This window comes from Grus americana, chromosome Z (genome assembly GCF_028858705.1).
Source record: "Grus americana isolate bGruAme1 chromosome Z, bGruAme1.mat, whole genome shotgun sequence".
Taxonomy (NCBI): Eukaryota; Metazoa; Chordata; class Aves; order Gruiformes; family Gruidae; genus Grus; species Grus americana.
In genome coordinates, this window is record NC_072891.1 from 49,464,405 (window position 1) to 49,485,021 (window position 20,617).

The 20,617-nt window shown below is 43.4% G+C and overlaps 2 protein-coding genes across 5 annotated transcripts in view; one reads left to right on the plus strand and one right to left on the minus strand.

Annotated features, from left to right (window-relative positions):
• Positions 1-410: 410 nt before the first annotated feature.
• On the plus strand, positions 411-11,477 carry S1PR3 (sphingosine-1-phosphate receptor 3). Of its 3 annotated transcripts, XR_008574691.1 has the most exons (3): positions 411-561; positions 6,908-9,820; positions 10,389-11,477. XR_008574691.1 is itself a non-coding variant. In XM_054810293.1 (2 exons), exon 2 carries the CDS (start codon positions 7,099-7,101, stop codon positions 8,242-8,244), a length of 1,146 nt encoding a protein of 381 aa, XP_054666268.1. In that variant the 5' UTR covers positions 411-561; positions 6,908-7,098; the 3' UTR covers positions 8,245-11,477. The 3 variants fall into 3 exon arrangements, 2 of the variants coding, with proteins under 2 accessions (XP_054666268.1, XP_054666269.1); XM_054810293.1 differs by having other exon boundaries at positions 6,908-11,477; XM_054810294.1 differs by lacking the exon at positions 411-561 and adding an exon at positions 627-901 and having other exon boundaries at positions 6,908-11,477.
• A 1,224-nt stretch (positions 11,478-12,701) lies between these two features.
• SHC3 (SHC adaptor protein 3) overlaps positions 12,702-20,617 on the minus strand; it is a 64,347-nt gene continuing 56,431 nt past the window's right edge. The window contains exon 12 of one of the 2 annotated variants that reach the window (XM_054810295.1): positions 12,702-18,790. In XM_054810295.1, coding sequence (XP_054666270.1) covers positions 18,662-18,790 — 129 coding nt within the window. In that variant the 3' untranslated portion in view covers positions 12,702-18,661. The remainder of the gene's footprint in view (positions 18,791-20,617) is intronic. The other variant, XM_054810296.1, reaches the window with a different exon arrangement.

Sequence of the window (20,617 nt, forward strand, 5' to 3'; positions counted from 1 at the left end):
CCTCCCTCCCCCTTGCATTTTTATGGACGTTACAAATACTCCGTGGCGGGCTCTGCCGTCTCACATTTCACCCCCGGCTGCCCGTAACGCCTGCTGCCTCCCCCGCGGCCGTGCCCTGACGGCAGCAGGCAGCCCCGCAGGGGCACCCCCCGGGCACGGGGCACGAGTGGGTGGTGAGGGGCGAAGGGGCGGGGGGAAGCGGGGCGGGCCGGGGGCAGGCAGCGGCCGCCGGAGCGGGGAGCGAAGCCTGACCGGGGAGGACGGCGGCGCGGGAGCAGCGTGGCGCAGGCGAGACCCGGGGGAACGGACGTGGGGAGGGGGGTAGAGGCAGAGAAAAGCCCGGAGGCGAGAGCGGGCCGTCGGGCAGGAGCACCCGGGCGGGGCGGCTACGGGCAGCGGCGACGGCGGCAGCGGCGGGGCAGGGCCGGGGCGATCCCAGCCCCGCCCGGCCTGACCCGGCCCGGCCCAGCGCAGCCCCGGGGGCCGAGCGGCGCCGTGCAGCCGGCGAGGTCAGATGCGGCGGCCGTAGAGCGCCGGTGGGACGCGGCGGGGACGCAGCAGGTACTTCGCCTCTCCTCCGGGACAGCCCTGCCCGCACCCTGCCTGCCCCCTTGCCTCCTCTCCCCGCTGCCTGGGTGGCGGGCTGCGCTCTGCCGGTGCCCGCCTGCCCTGCAGCCCGCCCGTCGGGGCCGTCGGTGCAGCCGCTCCGTCCCCCTGAGGCGAGCGATGGGCGAAGCGTCCCCGGCCCGCTGGGCTGGGAGAGCCGCGCCGCGCCGATCCGCCTGCCTCGCCGGTCGTGGTGGGAGCGGGAGAGCCACGGTGCCGGCGGCTGCTTCTGGATGTCACGTAAAGGGGTAGTGGCAGGCAGGGAGCGGCGGCGCCCTGAGGAGAGCCCCAGACTGTGAGTAGTAATGTTTCCTGAGTGGGGCGGTCACGCCGCGGACACGTCGGGGATGTTCTTAAGTAGCTTGGACAGGATGTTTGTCACCTCAGAAAGTTCAGGTGGCTGCAGTAATGCAGATTTGCGAAGGGAAAACCGGAGTTCGGAGTGGGGAGAAATCGGTCGGGAGCGCTGGTAGCCGGTGCGGGGGGAAGAAGTAAATGTGCTTTCCTTTAACGTGCAAGAATTAAACCAGCCCGGAGCTCCTGTGTGAGATATGCATGTGTGCTACTCGTAATGACAAAGTACAAACTGATGTATAAAATCCAGAAGCCAAGAAAAATAACCATTTATTAAAGGCTTTTCTGAGGCTGTAAGCTGCCAGCACATTCACGTAAAAAAAAAAAAAATCTTTTTAAAGTTTATTTGCGTTGTCCAAGACATTGTTCTGCAGCAGATGTTTGTTGTCTAAACTTCATTTGCAAGTAGCACAGCTTAATTTCAGAGTGGAAATGTGTATTGAAATGTGCTGCTGTTCTCAAAAACCTTTTCTGTTTTTAAATTTAACACTGCCAGGGTGTGCCTGAAAAGTTACACATGCTTACTTTTCATCTGGAATGGCTTTAGAAATAAATAAAATATACAAAAGTTTGGCTTCAGATACACATTCTTGACTTCCCCTTTGCCTTTCTTAAAATTGTCATTGGTGGCCAAAACATATGGCCGTGTGTGGAAGAGAAGGGAGAACTGCAGTGTGTGGTGGCGGTGGTGGTGGTGAAGGAGAGTCCAGTCGCTTTGGTCAAGTCTGTTTGTGGATATTTGGAAGGCAGGAAAACATAATTCGAGCTGAATTGCAGTGAGTGTACTGATGGCATAGCATCGTATGTTCTTGTGTAGGCCAAAGTAGGTAGTGGAAAGTTAAGTCCTATTCTCACTTGTGCTTTATTCTCACTTGTTGCTTTGACTTCAGGATATCATGAAAATTGAGAGCAGTTTGGCTCACTGTTTTGAAAATAGAAATTTCTTATTCTTCCAGCTGTAAAGTAGCCAGTGACTCTTGAGATGGTAAAAGCCCTCAGCTCCCCATGGGACTCTTACCAGAGCGCCCGCTGGGAGCAGAGAGTGCAGATGTACTGGGGATAGTTGCTGAAGGGCTTTGGCATTCCCATTATCAACAGTTCCCTGTTGCCTCCTGGCACCAGGAATTATACATTCCCAGAGGAAAATTGCAGGTTGACTCCAGCTGCCTTAACCAGGGCGTTATCTGTGGGGAGCTGGTACAGCCCTGAGTCTCTGCCTGTACCACGGTGTGGTGGGGCTGGAGAGGGCAGTGGACGTGTGCCTTTCCATAGGGCAGATCGAGGGGTCCTGCCCTCCCACACAGCGTTGCCCTTTTCTCGGCACATGTGGCACAAGGACCGTACAGACCCTGGTAGATCCTAGGGTCGGGAGCCATGGTAGAGAGCCCTGCTCAAAGTTGGGAGGGTGCTCAACCCTGCTAGGATCCTTGACCTCTGCAGGAGACCACACTAACCACTGTGGAAGCCCCAAAGCATGGTAGTGAGTAGGGAGATTTCCCAGGAGGGGCAAATGGTGGTGCTCACTGCTGACCCCAACTGCTCCTTCCATCCGTGGGGCAGGGAGGACAAAAGTCAGTCAAATAGCTGAAGGAGGTGACTGAATTGTCCTTCACGTGACTGTGGTTCTTGACATTGTACCACTGCCTTTATTTGAGTAATTTAGCAAGCGCTGTTTTGGCCATCGCCAGATTGCCCCTGCACTCCCGGCAGGTTTATCTTTCTAGTGGTATCTGGTAGTGCAGTGATAGGGATCCTGTGGTTTGCTTCAGAGGGAATAAAACTGATTTCCAGTGGTATCAAGAGCTCTGGGCATTGAGGTACCTAACAAAGGCAGTACTCGACAGACAACATGCCACAGACAGGCTCTTCAGGTCCTTTTTTTTAATATTTCGAGCTGAGGTCCATGCTTTGCAGCTAGCGACCAGAACAAAGAGGTTTTGAGGAGTGTGTTGTAGAGCTGTCAGGAAGCAGTGACGCAGATATCCTCGACCTGGCTGCTGCTGTCTTGTTATTATAATATACAACCAACTTTAAATTTTCTAACTGTTAAGAAACGAATGTGCTTTCTGAGTTACTGGCTACAAAGCAGGAGGAAAACAAAAAAGTCGTATGGCTGAAAGATACTGCCTGGAAATATTTCTGCCAGAAGAGAATAAATTTTAATTTATTACATTATTATTTATATTAATTTGTATTATTTATATTAACTTTCAAGAGGCTTGTGAGTGATATTCATTCCCTGAGAGTCCTGGCAAATAATAATGTTACAGCCTCCATTGCCTTGCCACTAGCCAGTCAGAGGCAAAGACTTACTTTTGTGATACTAAGTTTGCTGTAATAGAAGAAGAGAAGAAGTAATTACCAATAATGGAAGAGACCCTGTATGATTTCTGCTGATTGAGTGCAATGTCCATGTCTTCAGCTGGGGGAACTGGTATAGCACTATCGCCTTTAGTGGAGTCATGACAGTTTACAGCTGCTGAGTTGTGGCTGATAAAGTCCTACGCCTGGCATATAATTTTATTCACAGAAAGAAATATATTTGCCCTTTGATAGACCAGTATGATAACTCCATTTGGAAAAGACTTACAGAAACATTTATTTTGTTGCATGTGGTGCTCTTAAATGATACGAATATCATTCTCTCAGGCAACCATCAGCAAGTCTGATGAGTATTACTAGTTGAGCTATCATTAACAAATACTTTTCTAGTCAAATGTAATTGTTTATTTTACAGTGGAAAGCACTTGCATTTCATATGGACACAGTGGCATTTTGTTATAAGCCAATACAATGAAAGACTGCGATATTTTCTGTGATAACAGCATGCAGATTGTAACTGAATTACAATTAGATTGAATCTTAGCTGAGGTGAAGGTGTTCTGTTGAAGAGCTTCACTGTTACAAGGCTTCAGAAAAGAGGTCAACAACTCGAAGGCCCAGTTCGGCTCCTGGGAGATGAATGAGATGGTTGCTGCAATCTTTAGAGTAAAAAAGACTGAAGACACCAAGCAAAAACCATGTTTCTTGGATAATATGCCTCTCTCAGCGGGTCTCTTCACCAAAGAAGTGAAGAACTAGAATGGGGAAATAGTGATGATGATGATGATGATGGTAATAATAATAATAATGAGTAAATAGTAAATTATTTTCTCAGAAAATAATTTTAAAACATCCTGAATGTACTTAGGAATTCAAGTCAACTCACTGTAGGCTTTTGTCAGATTGCTTCTTTTCTGAAGGAGGGAATCCAAGAAAAGGGAGGTGTCCTGGTTTTAGCTGAGAGGGTTGATTTTCTTCATAGTAGCTAGTGTGGGGATATGTTTTGGATTTGTGCTGGAAGCAGCATTGATAATATAGAGATGTTTTTGTTCTATGGACCTATTGTTGAGCAGTGCTTACACGGGGCCAAGGCCTTTTCTGCTTCTCGCACCGCCCAGCCAGCGGGATGGCTGGGGGTGCACAAGGAGTTGGGAGGAGACACAGACAGGACAGCTGACCCAAACTGACCAAAGGGGTATTCCATACCATGTGACGTCATGCTCAGTTTATGAGGAGCTTGGGGGAAGGGGGGGGGGGCAGCGGCGGCGTTCGGAGGGATGGCGCTTGTCTTCCCAAGTAACCGTCATGCGTGACAGAGCCCTGCTTTCCTGGAGATGGCTGAACACCTGCCTGCCCATGGGAAGTGGGGAATGAATTCCTTGTTTTGCTTTGCTTGTGCGCGCAGCTTTTGCTTTCCCCATTAAACTGTCTTTATCTCAACCCACGAGTTTTCTCACTTTAACTTTTCCAATTCTCTCCCCCATCCCCATGCGGGGGAGAGCGAGTGAGCGGCTGCGTGGTGCTCAGCTGCCGGCTGGGGTAAAACCACGACAGGAGGGTAGGAGGATAGGGTGTGGGTCATCCTTTAAATCCCTTTACATTCATCTGGGATGTGGTTTTCTCCTTCCCTCTTCCAGAAGGCTCTGGAAAATGCATCTCCCACTTTTCGTGCCCAAAACAGAGGGCTGGAACAGCCGTGGCTCACATGTTTTTGTGATCTTAAGAAACCTGTATATAGAATCACAGAATGATTTGGGTTGGAAGGGACCTCAAAGTTCCTCTAGTTCCAACCCCCCTGCCATGGGCAGGGACACCCTCCACTAGACCAGGTTGCCCGAAGCCCCATCCAACCTGGCCTTGAACACTTCCAGGGATGGGGCATCCACAACCTCTCTGGGCAGCCTGTTCCAGTGCCTCACCACCCTCGCAGCGAAGAATTTCTTCTTAACATCTAATCTAAATCGACCCTCTTTCAGTTTAGAACCATTACTCCTCATCCTATCACTACATTCCCTGATAAAAAGTCCATCCCCATCTTCCCTGTAGGCCCCCTTTAAGTACGGGAAGGCTGCTATGTTCCAATGAAAGTACGGACACTTGTATATTAAACCTAAGCCTGTTGATAGTAAGCCTACTGTGTTATTAAATCAGATATTCCTTGGGATGTACAGGCTGCAGGTTGAAAACTGTTGATGTGCTGGTCTCTAGCGGAGGTTGAGATCTCAATTTCTTCCCTTGATACCCATCCTTTGAAAGTGTCTTTCACATGTTTTTTGGGAAATGCTTGTGACCCTTGAGTAAATAAACAGTAAGGTCAAGAGCTCTAGCTCCTTAAGAGTTCCCTAAACTAAGCTATTTCATTCTAGGCCAATGGGAAGTGTCCTCCCATCCAGCACAACTTTTTATTTTCTTACCTGTCCCAGAAAAAAATTGGATCTTTACAGATTTGGTTCAGATGGAACCAATTCTCTCCTCATCCACGTCCTGGTTTGGTTACCAAGCTGAAAAATTGGCTATTTGTTTGTCCTCAATACATACGTTTGGGCCATGAGCACCGATTGTCATTGTAATACGCAGCAACTAAACTGTAACATTTCTGGTAAAACAGTAACCACTTCTGACATCTTCTGATATTTTTACAAAACTGTGCAGATGTCTTGCAATATTTATATATGCCACTGGAAAAAAGGCAGCTAGGAGGATCTGCTGCGAAAATGCAACCTATCAAAGCCTGTGGGAAAACATTGGAGTTAATCAAAGTCATAACTTAAAGAAAAACACAAGTAAATTTAGAAGGACAATTAAAGTTGGCATAACTATTTTTTATTAAAAAAAACCCCACCCAACAACATTAAATGTATGTATTGCATACACATGCAAAGGAAAAAAAAAAAGTAAAGTTAACTATAAAGAAAAGCAATACTTACAATGATATGACTTGCTATGTTTATTTTTAAAAGGGTAGCAGAAATCCAACTAATTTGAAGGGGAAGTAGGATTGGGTTTATGATGACTGCCTTTCAGAATATTTCCTTAATTGTAAATAGCATAATTTTGTACCATTAAGGGTGGGAAGTTATTTTAGGCATTGGCAACATGCACACTGGCATCAAGACTTGACACCAACTTTCTCAGGCTCTTTGCTACCTTAGGTCTGCCTGGGGAACAGGGACAAGCTTAGAAAGCAGTGAGTTTGCCCTGCTGCTGCTTAGGCAGCAGTGGTTGGGTGGTGGTTTTGTAGCGTCCCGTACACTTAGGGCTTTTTGAGAAGGAGTGAGCTGGTTGCTGTGCACACTGGGACTCGCTGGGACCGTTTGCTAATCCTTCTCACCGCTCCTCTGCATTTTTTTCAGTACGGAAATTTTGCAGGGGAAAACATCTGTGAGCAGTTCTCCACATTGCCCTCGTATTTCTGCAGCAGAGCTGCATCTGTGCAGAGCATGACTGACTGCTTACCCACAGCTACCTTGATAAGTGTGCAGCAATGCTGAGACCTTGGTGCCCCGTCACAGTCAACGTCCCTCTCAGCCCCTGGGTGTAGGTTGTGGCTTGAGCACCCGCGCGGGCCGTGAGCAACATGGGAAGACAGTGTGGTTTATGTTGCGTTTGTTGTTTTTATTTTCAGAGCCTATTTTCAGAGAGTGGTTTGCAAGCCGCTCTCCCGAATTAATATGCAAGGCTTGCTGGAGCTCGGGATACCCACTGCCTGCCCAGAGGAGCGCTTGGAGGAACGTGGCTTGATCTCCCTCTTGTGGAAAATTATCGGAACTAAATTCTTGTGCTACTAAAGAAGAAAAGTCTAGCATCAGCGAACAAATGATGGCATCAGTTACTGTGCCACCTGGTGCTCTCGTCAGCCTTCAAGGAAATGAAGAGATGGACCCTCTGATCGTACTGCATTATAATTACACAGGAAAGCTTATTCTAAGGGAGAAGGCAACTGATAACATAGACCTGCCCACTATCGCGTTTCTGATCCTATGTAGTTTCATAGTTCTGGAAAACTTGATGGTGTTGATTGCCATATGGAAAAACAATAAATTTCACAACCGCATGTACTTTTTTATTGGCAATCTGGCTCTCTGTGATCTTTTAGCTGGGATTGTTTACAAAGTAAACATTCTGATGTCTGGGAAGAAAACTCTGAGCTTGTCCTCCACAATCTGGTTCATTAGGGAAGGCAGCATGTTTGTTGCCCTGGGAGCCTCCACCTTCAGCTTACTAGCAATAGCTATTGAGCGTCACCTGACCATGATTAAAATGAGGCCTTACGATGCGAATAAGAAATACAGGGTGTTCCTTCTCATTGGTACATGCTGGCTTATTTCGATTTCCTTGGGTGCCTTACCCATCCTCGGCTGGAACTGTATAAACAACTTGCCAGATTGCTCAACAATTTTGCCTCTCTACTCCAAGAAGTATGTTGTGTTCTGCATTAGTATCTTCATAGCCATTTTGGTTGCCATTGTCATCCTTTATGCCCGTATCTACATCCTGGTAAAGTCCAGCAGTCGTAATGTCACCAACCACAATAACTCAGAGCGGTCCATGGCACTCCTTAGGACTGTTGTGATCGTTGTTAGTGTCTTCATTGCCTGTTGGTCTCCACTGTTCATCCTGTTCCTCATCGACGTGGCCTGCAGAGTCAAGGAGTGCTCTATCCTGTACAAAGCCAACTGGTTTATTGCTCTGGCGGTCATCAATTCTGCAATGAACCCCATCATCTACACTCTGGCCAGTAAGGAAATGCGTCGGGCCTTCTTTCGCCTAGTTTGTGGCTGCCTGGTGAAATCCAAGGTGTCCAGATCTTTGCCTATTCAGCCCACGCCAGATCAAAGTCGAAGTAAATCCAGCAGCAGCAATGCCCAGAAGCAGAAGGAAGATTTCCCACGGATGAATATTCCCTCGTGTATCCCTGAGAAAAATGAATCTTCATTTCACAATGGAAACTTCTGTAAGTAAAGGACTCCTCAAGACAAGTACCTTTCTGTGGCTTTCAGATTTAAACTACAAGTGTAGTTTAAGTATTCATGCACTTAAGTCACAGAGGAAAACACTAACCACTTATTTAACTTTGAGGACTTACTACCAATCATTTGCTTTGAGTGTTCATTCAGTAACACACCCGATTCAGAAAAAAACTTTTCATGCCACACCACAGCCAGTACAGAGTCTATACACATCTAATGACGTTGTGCGCCACGATGGCATTTCATGATGAGGCTGCATTTGGCGCTGCCTGGTCTTGCAAGACGTCAGTAAAACCTGTTGCAAACTTCAGTGATCACTATACACTGCTGACAATTGGAAAATGAGCCTGATTATTGCCAACTGGGAGAAAAGCTCATTACGTTTGTTGGTGATTATAGTTCTCTACATGTATCTTGCTGTTATGTTAATGGCCTTATATGTATGTGGTATAAAGAGCTGTATATTTGTACAATTCCTTATTAAAAAGTTGTTGTTTGGTAAAAGTTTACAATATGCTAAACATTGTATTGCAGTATACAGTGTAAAGTGACAAATTATACTAATAGATAGATGTGTTTCAATGGGGATATTTGAAAATATATGAAGTAGTAGCTTTTAACTGACAGGAACTTTAACATGTCATATCAATGCAGTATTTTTATTTTTTCCACTGTTATTCGAACTTTTCATGTTTAGTGAAAGACAACATGACAGTTGTCACTGTGACATTTCACAACTTATTTTAAACAAGCAGTAGTAAATAACCATCAAGAGAGGTTATCTATATATGTTCACTATTTAAAGTAGCTAAAATGTGACCCAACAATACATGTGTATCAAGTGTGTGTACTGTTTCAATGCATATATTTTTACTTACTATTTCCAATGTATTTAAAAATGTATGTCAAACCTATGTAAACCTGTGTACATTGTGAATGCACTACCTAAGCTGAGATTGTTCAGCTCTGAAACAGAGACGTGTCATTTCAGAAAGCAATGAACCACAAACGGGTCCCTGTGGAGTTCCTTCTCCCCAGGCACTATCGCAGCATGGGACTGCGTTAGAAATTTTCCCTGGGAAGAAGTCCAGCCAGTGGGACAAGATCCCATTTTCTAGCAGTGGGACCCTACGCTCCTACCGCCTCCAGGCACTTTTGCAGATACAAGAGGGAAGATGTGGTACAACAGGATCATGCTGAAGGGCCTATCTCCATTTATACCTGACCCGGCCTTGGATCTGGAATGAAAGCCTGTTTAGTTTGGAAGATCTTCCTTCCAGCTTTCCCAGAGCCTCAGACTCACTCTTTTGAGAGGCTTGTTACAGAGAAACCTGTATGTAAAACAGCCTTATGGTTCATCACCGCCTTACCAGCCTCCGTACAGGATGGTGTTCAGCATCAGAGGGATTCCCTGAGACCTAGAGCAGTTAAGACTTCATAAACATCTGGTTTCTAGTCCCCGTGGAAGTGGCCCGTGGTACTTCATCAGCAGTACTTTATGGCTGGACGCTTCAGTGGAGGTTGACGGGAAATTCTGAGATAAGTTCCCGTTGTCCTTCGGTAAGAATGTAAGCATCTAACTCTATTGAACTCTTTCAAAGATTTGTGTTTAATGTCTCAAACCACACCCTGCCTTATGCACAATCAGATGTAGTTGAGGCTTTTTTAATACACAGTATGAAAGAGCTCATCCTTAGCTTTACTCTGGTCTTAATCATTTAAAGCAGCAGCATTAGACTCTTCCCAAGTATGTACAGTGTATAAGTTGTGTAATGTGTGTAGCAAAAGCCTTTAAAATGTAGAGGTTAGCATTGTGATTATCTTTTACAAGTTAACAGTCTGCTTGTAAATGTTTTACGCTGTTAAAAAAGTTTAAGAACAAAGAAAAACTGTATTTGAATGAAATAACTGTGAAAGAGAGTAGTAAATACGAAATAATGTCTACCAAAAATGTTGAAAAGTGGTGCACTTAGAGAAGAAGAAAAAGCTAAACTGAGTTAAGAGTGATATAACTATATGAACTGCAGGCTGGGTCAGCAGCTCTGCAGCTTTGTGAGAAATAGAACTGGTGACATTGCATTGCCATGGCTTGCTTAAGTTTTTAGCTCTTACAGTGCTATTTGGCTGTATTTTCAGTGTGGAAGTTCTCCCTGGAAGTTGTTTCTTTGAAAACTGCCAGCTATAGTACTTGTGTACTTCTGAATGTTCGTTCATGAGGTGGTGGCGTGCGGCAGCATTCCTTGCTATCATAGAGCAGAAAGCCCTTAGCAGCACAACGGTTTGAGAAAACATTGTGGCAAACTCTGCACCAACTTTCGTGTCAAGGATGTTACGTGATTCTCGCTATTTAGGTGAAGAGCATTAATATTTTTAATAGCCAAAGTCCAAGAGTACGCACATAAAAGTGAGATTTAACATCTGGATTCTAGCCTTAGCTATTGTCAGAGTTGATGCAAGGCACAAGTAAAGCAAGTAACTCCGCTGTTGGAGGCCATGTGATTGCATGTCAGTATAAAAATGTTTAACTCTACTTTGATTTCCTTCTCTTATTTTGGAGCTGTGGGGATATTTTGTTAGTTCACTACCCTGCTGTACTTGAGGCAGGCTCCTAAGATTCATGGGTTCACATGTAACATTGATAATATAATTTACAAAATATGTAAGATTGAAGGGAAAAAATCTGTTGTGCATACAGTCTTCAGTGGGTACATCCCACTGGGACGTATTAGGTAAAGCACAGATTCTGGATGATTTCAGAGCAAAACTTTGAATTATAACAAGCCAAGGGCTTAACAACAGTGGACCATAAACAACCAGGAAGGTGTCCTATCCTTGAAGCTGGAAAAAGATGGAGAATAGCTTCTTTCACCCTAAAATTTTAGAAGATTCCTTAAAATACATGCCAGAACCAAAGCTTTTTATCATCTAGGCTGATTTGAGCATAGAAGAAACTGAGTCAGCTCTCCTTTTCCCAATTGGTTTTACATGGAACAGAAGCTACAAAGGAGACTAACGTTTCATTCGTATTATTTCATTAATTGGAATATTTATTTGGTTCTGGATTATAAAAGAAATGCAAATCAAATCACCTAAGGAGGAAAAAAAGCTTTCACAAGATGCTTTCCAAGAGTTTTATTGCCAACAATCTTGCAGAGTATTTTCAACTCATTAGGTACCATAAACATTTTGAAAACTTTTAATTAAATCTCAAACCTTTGAACCGAAGTTGTTGTGTGGCAGTCATTTTTTAAAGAATTGTAAAAAAAAGTTTCGGCCTTCTGTGAAAAAGCATGCATTTAAATTCTAGGTGTCGTGCCTGAAAGCAGTACTTGTGGGAACACCGTGCAGCCGAAGGTGGTAGGCTCTGCCTCCGCCGCCCCTGGCATGGGAGGAAGGCTTTACCCAGCTCTGCCTCCACCAGCCCCAGCGTGGGAGGAAGGCTTTGCCTCTGCTTTCCTGGGAGCAGACTTAGTCCCCTGGCTCCGTGGCTCAGAGGACTGTCTGCTCCAGCAGCACCACACGCAGCTGCTCCCTTGGGAAGGCACGTTTTACGAGGAGCGACTGTAATTAGGGTGTTCTGCTGCTTACAAGGTTTGTCATTTCCAACTGCTCCAGTAAGGAAATGGAAAACACCTGTGCATAAAGTGCCAAAAAGCTGGGGTCCCGAGAGCAGCCAGTCAGCTCCTGGTGAGCGGGGCTGTGCTGGTGACCGCCCCGGGTACGGCCCTTTGACCAACACCACCAAGGGCACAGCTTGGCCCCTTGACTTTTCTGGGAGCTGTGGACCCCTATGGCTGCCCGAGACCTGAGGACGCTCCCTTCTCACGGCAAAACTCATGGGGGGCAGGCACAGCAGCAGTCATCAGGGGGTTCTGCTTGGCAGTGACTTGCCACAGCCCTGAGGCCTCCTGGCACCTGCAGTGGCTGGAGGCTCCGTGCAGAGGGATGCAGAGGTGTGCTGGTGCCCATGCTGTCTTCAGAGCTGCATTTCTTCACCCCAAGAGCAAGGTCACTTCCCAGGGCATCTCCAAGCTCAGCTGTTCTCCAAGTGGGTAGGAAGGAGGAGCTTTTCAAGGAGACACTTGGGCAGTGGAGGAAGAGGATTTCAGGAACAGCAGCCCAGCTAAGCTTCCTTCTGACATGGAGCCCTTCTCCTCTCCGCAGCACAGTGAATGGCTGCTCTTGCATGGACCCTGTCCTTGCAGTAACTCTCCATGGAAAGACCATGGAGTTGGCTGCCCTTGTCCTCTGATGTTTTTCGTCCCTGTTTCTACTGAGATGAGTAGTTCATTGACTTATTAGTATTCAATATCCAGGTAAACCCTGTAGAATTTCATTTATTCTGCTACAAAATGGGTATCCCTCCAGGTAAACAAAAAAATCTAGGAAATTAGGCCGTCAGGGAACCTGGGCATAGGAGAACAGACTCAAGCCCACTTTACGTGCATCTCGGTTTGATAGTAATGCTCATTATTTTATTACTTTGGTTAACCATATACAAACTGAATAATCAGAAAACAGTTGCATGACACTTATATTCCAAATTCTGTTGCTCAAAGACTTCCTCAGAGACAAAATTTGCCTTTATAACCAGAATACCACAATCAGTGGACAGGCAAAAACTGGAGATTCACAAAAGTCGTTGGAAATATAAATGATCACAATATTTCCACATACATTATTTTTCCTGCAATTCTCAGTAAAAATGTTTCTAAAAGTAATAAATATTAACAAATAACAAATTTACAGTCAAACTCCCTTTTACAGCAAAAAAGTCACTTTTTTGTTTTGTTGTTGCTGCCCACACAACGCAAAGAAAAACATTTACCTCAAAAGAAGAAGCCTGGCTTATTTCAAGGTTTAACTCTGCAGGACTTTACTGAGAAGCAGTTATCACACCATTCTATCCACAAAGGACACAAATATATACCAATTATAAACTTTACATTCTTCACTTAATGAAAAGTTTCCCTTATTTTGAATTAATATTTGCCTGGGTGTGTTTGGTGGGTTTTGCCTCACAGAATAAAAAGGAGGACTGCTGGAAAAAGCTGTCATTTGACCTGTATGTGATTTGACCTTCATGATAGCTACATAAAATGTAAATCTGCATCTTAATCTCAAAATCTGAAGCTACCATCCTTTTCTGAGTCATCCGTGCTGTCTCCCACAAAGTGGGGTAGTAGAATGAGTCATCCAGCTTTAGCTTCTTTCTTCCTTTGGTTTCCACGGCCTGTTCTGTTGTCAAACAAGGTTTAAACACTCTTTATTTAGCTTTTCCCCTACATGGTGCTTTTGCTAGATATGTGTAGCTCTGAAATCTTATCCCCCTTACTGAGACAAAGAAAAAAAAAGTCCTGCTTTCTCTCAGCAGAAGCCATACAAGATGCTTATGTTGGAGGATGCAGAGGAACAGATCAGGGCTTATGAACATAACTGTCTCAAAAGGAGATGAGCCGTAGGCATTGCCGAAGCATTTTGCCGTTCCCCTCCCGAGAGATTCTGTTTTAACCGTACCAACCAATTAGCGTGTTTATAACTTGGCAACAGCTCTCTGTTCTCATTAGTGGCTTACATGCCTGTTGGTGCGTCTTTCACACTTCTTATCCCTGGGGTTTTCTCTCCCAAGACAGCTCTTCATTCCCTATCCAAGCCTCTGGTTAACTGCAGGCAAGTTGTGTGTCCGTGTTATCTTTTCCACAGGGCCTGCCCTCGTTCCAGCTGCATCTAACGCAGATGTGAGCAAGGTCCTGACACTGCGTGCGAGTGAGCAGAGTTAAGTACAGCCGAGCACAGAACTTTTCAGTGGGAATTTGCCCATATCCTGACAGCTTTGAGCGAGCATAGGTTTGTGGAGAGCGCAACCCTCGGCTTGGGCAAAAAGACCATGCACATCAACATATTTTTGACAGTATGCTAAGGTGAATCTGAATTTGGATTTTATGCAGACATATTTTGAAAATGTCTGGAAGATAAAAAGGGAAGTGTGTCTGTTACTTCAGCTTAGACTTTGTTTACGCAAATATGGTTTACTTAATATAAATTCTTGCTTCTACCACTTACTTCAGATAGACTTTGGATGCTAAGAACAAAGGCTTGAAAGCAGGATTTGTAATCTGTTGTCAGAACGTTCACAAGCTCCAAATTTCCCCTTTAGAGCTGTAAATTTTTTGGAGGCTGCAAAACTCTGCTAGTTTTCAAATGGAGCATTTCCTACTTAAAAATATCTAAATATGCATCAATTCTATTATGAATACATTGTAGCTGGCATCTAACACTTGATGTGCCAGCAGCAATTGCACTATGGTATAAATTTTATAAATTCTCCTCATCTTACTGCACAGCATGATGCCTGGGGGCCATGATGATAAGAAATGTGAGCATATTATTCTGCAGAGGAGAAAAAGAATGAACCCAGGATACAGAAAAATCAGTGCTGGCAGGTGACATTTACCAGACTATTAGTAAACGTTTTCTTCCGGTGATAGTGCACATTTTGCATTCAAATCCTGGTCCCGGGACCCTGTCCTTTGTTCAAGCTTGTATTGAACATGTGTAGCAGAGAGGATTCTGGCAGAATCGGTGTTATCTCCCGTTGTGAATGCTGTAGGATGTGAAGTGGAGGAAAGCTATTGTATATAACCTATCCTCACCGTGCGTGCAAAGCCCCGGGCAGGGCGGCAGGCAGTAAGCCATGGAAATTGCATCTCCTCCTACGGTCTCCACCCAGGCATGGTCAATTTGAATGTCCTCTTCTTGCAATAGAGAAGAGAACCTGAGAGTCCTCACACTGAGCAAACTCCCATTGAAGTCAGAAGGTAATTCAGTTTTCGAATCACATTTTCTGCCTTTGAGGTTTCATTGCCTCTGCAGCATCTGAAATAACTGGAAGTATGGGAACATGACTGTACCTCAATGTCCGGTCTATCATTGCTAGCCTCACTGGAAAATTTTCTTATCCTAATAATTCCTCTAGATCTGCAATAAAATGAATCAGAAGCATGTGGTTCACTTTTGAAAGTTCAAGGAACTTTGTTTAAAGGAATTGAAAGTGTTTTCATTTCTCATAGTTCACATAGTTGCAACACAACTGGAATCAAAACTGATAATCAGATAGGACTCAAAATCAATGTAGACAATGTTGCAGGATATTTGGTTTCAGTTCTGACTTCTCAGCTATCCCCTGGGAAAATATCAAAGGATACCATAATATTGTCTAATCTCAGTGATTTCTATTGAGTCTAGTAAATATGTTCTTTCAGTAAAATCCCAGTCCTTGAAGTCATGGTACTGAATTATCACCAGCAAGTGTCTAGCCCTTGGGATTGTACAAAAGAGAGTAAAAACAAAAGGTGAAGAGACTCAAAACCAAAGGCAAACATTAAAAGGCTCAAATTATGCTGTCAGCTGTCTGGTTTTCAGACAATCGCACAGCATTTGAGCCCATCTCATAACTTCTGCATCTCTTAAATTGCTAGCAGTGTTGGCTCCTCACAGAAATAAGCCCCGCCTCTCCAGCAGATTCAATTCGCTCTTGTTGAGCTCACTGTAAAATGGTCTTTGACTCTAACGACAACAGGTTTGGAACTGCCACCCAAATGGCTAAATCTACCAGAGTGACAGTGACAAAAAGCAATGGCAGGATCCACAAAAGGAGCATTGGTTGGCCCACGTGCCCTTCCTTCTGGACAACTTTGAGATCATTTGGTTCTCAGTCACTCAGAAAAGCCTCTGGATCATCACACCTGGCCAGACAGGATCTCCTGGCCCATTGCAGCAGCAGGGCACTGTCACAGCCCAAAGGCGCTACCACTACCTAGGACCAAACTGCATCAGATCAAGCTACGTGCAACCTTTGCATCATCAATGGGCAAATTGGCTGCACTGAGAGAGCAGCTTAAAATAGCCACATTTTGCTGGAGGCAGAGTTTGTGAAATGTAGTCTGAGGAATTCAGTATTTCTGTAAAGCTGTTTCATTTTGTGACTCCTTGCCACCTGCTTTAATTTCCAAACCATGCAACTAGGTGGCTGCTAAGTTAAAGCTACAGCTAGGACAATGGTAAAAAAATTAGATGCTTATCTCAGTGTATGTTTAGTGCCTTCATTCATACACCTGTATCTTGTCACAGTTTTCCAGGCATACACTGACAGGATATTTAGGAATCTAAAACACACATAGGCAGCAGGTGGGATTTTTGAAGGCACCTAAGGGAGTTAGGCACCTAGGTCTTACTGAAGTGATATACAACATTCGAAGCACAAAAGAGGCCTTCTCTTATAGTTAGCGATATCACACTAAAAACTTTCAAGGACATGGGTGTAGGGAGGTGGGTGCATGGAATGACAAGTGTTATATATGACAAAAAAGGTGCCAACTGAGATAATTCAAATTGGAATATGGTGAAACATGGTTGCTCTTAAATAAAGTAATTTTGGTGGATACTGCTTTGCAGTATGGTATCTCCTCACCTTCCCTTGCAACTGCCAACCTGGTAAAAGGACAACCCAAATTTTAAGAATTCCGCTAACCTCAAGGCCATACTAATTTGGGTTGCAATGCAGCGTTTAATTTCTTTCCTTTGCTCTCAGCTCCCACCCAGACCTAGAAATATCAACTAATAACTACATGCAATAAAATTATTCAGAAGCATTTGGTTCACTAATGTCTTAGTTTGGCTTCTGAATGTCTTGATTACAGAATCAAGTGTATTTTTATTGCACAGATCACATGATTAGTCTTAGGTATCTCAATCATTTTCATACTTGAGACCAATCAAAACCAAACTTCCCAAGTTGCAACTTCTCCATATTTCAAAGCAGAAGGTACAAGAAAATTACTTCAGAATTTTAATATAATGATCCTACCTGAAAGGATTCTAAGTGAATCCTTCAGGACGTTTGGTTGTTACTTGACAATTTTTTAAACTTCACAAATTCTTAAAACTAAATCTAATTTTAAGTAGATTTAAATATTGTCTACCTCGGGGTAGGCAGGTGCTTAACCTAGACTTATCCTGCTGAGTCTTGGCCGTTATGAGTCAAGTTTGAAGATTTCATTTGAGAAACTGGTGCTAGAGAAGACCTTGGAACGCTGAAAGCTAAATCCTGACTCCGGGACAAACTTTGTCTTTACAGGAACTGTGTCTATTGAATTTGGCTCTTTATAACCTTTATAAAACAGAAAAATAACCTCATATAGTGCTTGCATTTGTATAGTACAAATCTTCCTTAAAACATTTCCCAGTACCAAAAGCCAAGGACATTTCTGCCAGAAATGCATCGTTAATGTATGTGTATTTTTCAAGTTGATATTTAGAGAAAAGCAGTGTATTTGCAATACCTGTCACTTGCTGAATGCCAAAGTCAAGTTATGCTTTGGTAGGTAAATGCAAGTGACATCATTTGCAAAACTGACCACTGAGTCGTGATAGTTTTCACTGTTTATAAGAAGAAGAGATTTGTCAGATATGTCTTTGACCAACCATGTACATCTTGCATTAAACGTATTAAACACAAGTTATTTGAACTTGCCTAACTGGTACGTAACATCTCATTGGAGACTGGTAGTCAAGGACACCTAGATCTTCACCATAAGCAGAGAACTACTTATAAATAACCTTAGCACTCAAATTAATAAATTAAAGTTACAGAATATTATTATATCATCATTAGAAAAATCAAATGCACAAACCTCATACACAGAGAGATCACAGCAAATCGTTGTTAAAGCAAGATACAAATGTTTTGAGTAGCATTGTATAAGAATTCAAAGTTGACATCAGAAAGATGAAATGCTTTTGATATCAGTGACACTGAATAATGCTTTTCAAAATCATTTTATGCTGTATTTCCGAGTTGGAATACTAGTTGCTGAATTCAGACTCCTTCCATGGTTAACCAACATAATCCATCTGTAATCCTCATAGTTGTGCTTCTTAGGTAAAATCAGAAATAAGATTCCTAATATTCATTTTCTCAAGAAATTAAGACTGCAGAATTCTATTTTTATCTGAACAATCACAATTGGCATTTTTCTTCTAGTAAAAACACATGGCACAGAAGATAGTTCTATACCATCAACAGACTCACTTGAAAAATATAAATATATACTGTATTTATGTATATAATGTGTATATATACACTATCAATATTCACATTAGAGAATCTGAACAATTTTATCGAAATTACTTTTTAAGAAAGCCTTCTGCTGTGACTTCATGTCTACATAAAGCATTGAGAATTTTCAAGTGTACTGTGTGAAATGGGGCTTCTTAAACCTAAAGAAAAACATACTGGTAAAATACATGTGAATACGTTGGGGGTTTTTTAATGCACATGTATTTTTCAGATCTGCAATTTCCACCAGTTATAGCTTTCAAATTACAATAACTAAAATAGTTATCTGGAGTCAGTGTTTCCTCTCAGCAGGCTGCTGCAGGCAGAGTTCACTCCCAGAAGAAACTATTGGCAACTTATTCTCGAGATGATGATTGATGAGATGGCTTATGCTGTCAAAGACAAGATCTTTTGTACGAACCTTCAAAAAAGGATGCAAGAAGATAGATTAAAGAGCAAAGAACTTTTTCCCTTAACTTCTCACTAAAATTCTCTAAGAATAAAATGACACAGTTAATTACGTTTTAGAGACTGATTCCTCTCCCATAAAAATCAATGGAAATCTGGCATTTCTGGAATTTTTCTTCTGTTTTGTCTCTTTCTCCTTCTATTCTCTCCAAACAGATGTTTTGCATGCTACCCATGCGTCAGTCTACTACTATTACTCTTCTTGAGTAAGTCTGCTTGAAAACTTTCTGTACATTTTGTTTCACTTTAAGTCGGATTTTTAGACCAAATTTTCTTCTTCAAGAGACCACCTGCTTCTTTTAAGCGTTTTCCGCTTTTTCATTAGAAATAGCTGTCCCTCCAGAGATGCCAGAACCCAACTGTTCTCCACACACCTCAGCATCTTTGTGCTTTCCTTAACAAAGGCCTTCTTCCCCAGTTGCTGGAAAAATTCCCTTGCCCAAAAGCGATCCAGCCCTGAGGAGTGCTTGGCTTGAATCTTCCCTGTGCTGCACGGCACACCCCTGTGCCTTTGAAACTGAAACATTTCAGGGCAGGGAACGTCACTTCTCTAGCCCATTCACCAGCCCTCTGCACCAGCATCCTGCTAAGTAATTTATTACACCCACGACAACAGAAAATTGTACTGCAAGTTAAAACCATCAAAAATCAGGACGGTTCAAAACCTATATTACAAAACAATCTTTAATCATTTAACCAGATCTTCAAAAAACATTTCCTTCCTATGCTTAAAGCAAGTTAGGCATACAGCTTCCACAGGCAGAGCAGAGGTCCTCTCAAGTGAATGTCATGCTGCAGTAAAGCGTTGTATTGGGATGGCTGTACACCGCCTCAAGCAAAAGCCTGTGAACACTCCTCTGAAGAGTGGCATGTCATCCGTTTTCCTTCAACTTTTCTCAGAAAGAGAGAACAACTTTTGTTAAAACTTTCCAAAACCAGCTTACGCTGTGGTGGACACCTCGCTTGAAATATTTCAGACTTCATCATTAAGTTCTGGCAAAACTGCTAGAAACTCAGCACAGGGTAAAAAAAAAAAAAAAAAAGAAACTAGTAACTTTGATGGCAAGCGATGCTATCTGCCGACAGTCCGCGTGTAGCTGCATCACTGAAGAAAACCCAATTTCTGAATCGCCTGATTTCTGAAACATACAGCTTTGAACAGCACTTTCTGTAATTATTCAAAACTGTATTTTCAAAATGAAAAAAAATCTTTAAAATAGCAGTAACTTTCCTTATCTATAATCAGATTAACACATTTTCAGTCCATCCAACTGAGTTGAGAGTTTTCTTATCATAAGCAGTATGCTCTGCCATCAACCAGAGTTCAAGCCCTAATTCTAAATACAGCAAAAATCCTGCAGCCCTCTATTTTAAGCATCCCTTACCTGAACTAGAGGTCTTCTTTCCTCTTCTTTTTTTTTTTTTTTTTTTTGTCAGGTGTATGAGAGCAGAAGCAATTGCACAGTTAACTCTTCTCTGAAAACACACCCTTAAGAGCTGCACCATGTCACTGGGTAATTTGTGAGTGAAATGAATTTTCAGTCAGCCTTTGTGTGAATCTGTGTTTACAAATAAGCAGAAGAACTGCAAGCCGCTCGCACGCTGCTGCGGCTGGCCACACACTGGCATTTTATTGACGATTCTCTGCTCTGAAAAGTCACAAATAGGTCTGCTCAGGAGCTGTGTCAGGATCCCATAAACCATATAGACAGCACGGCTAACCTAGATAGAGCTGCAGAAACGCTGTTGTTATCAAGCAATGCCTCCTGAGCGAGAAGCT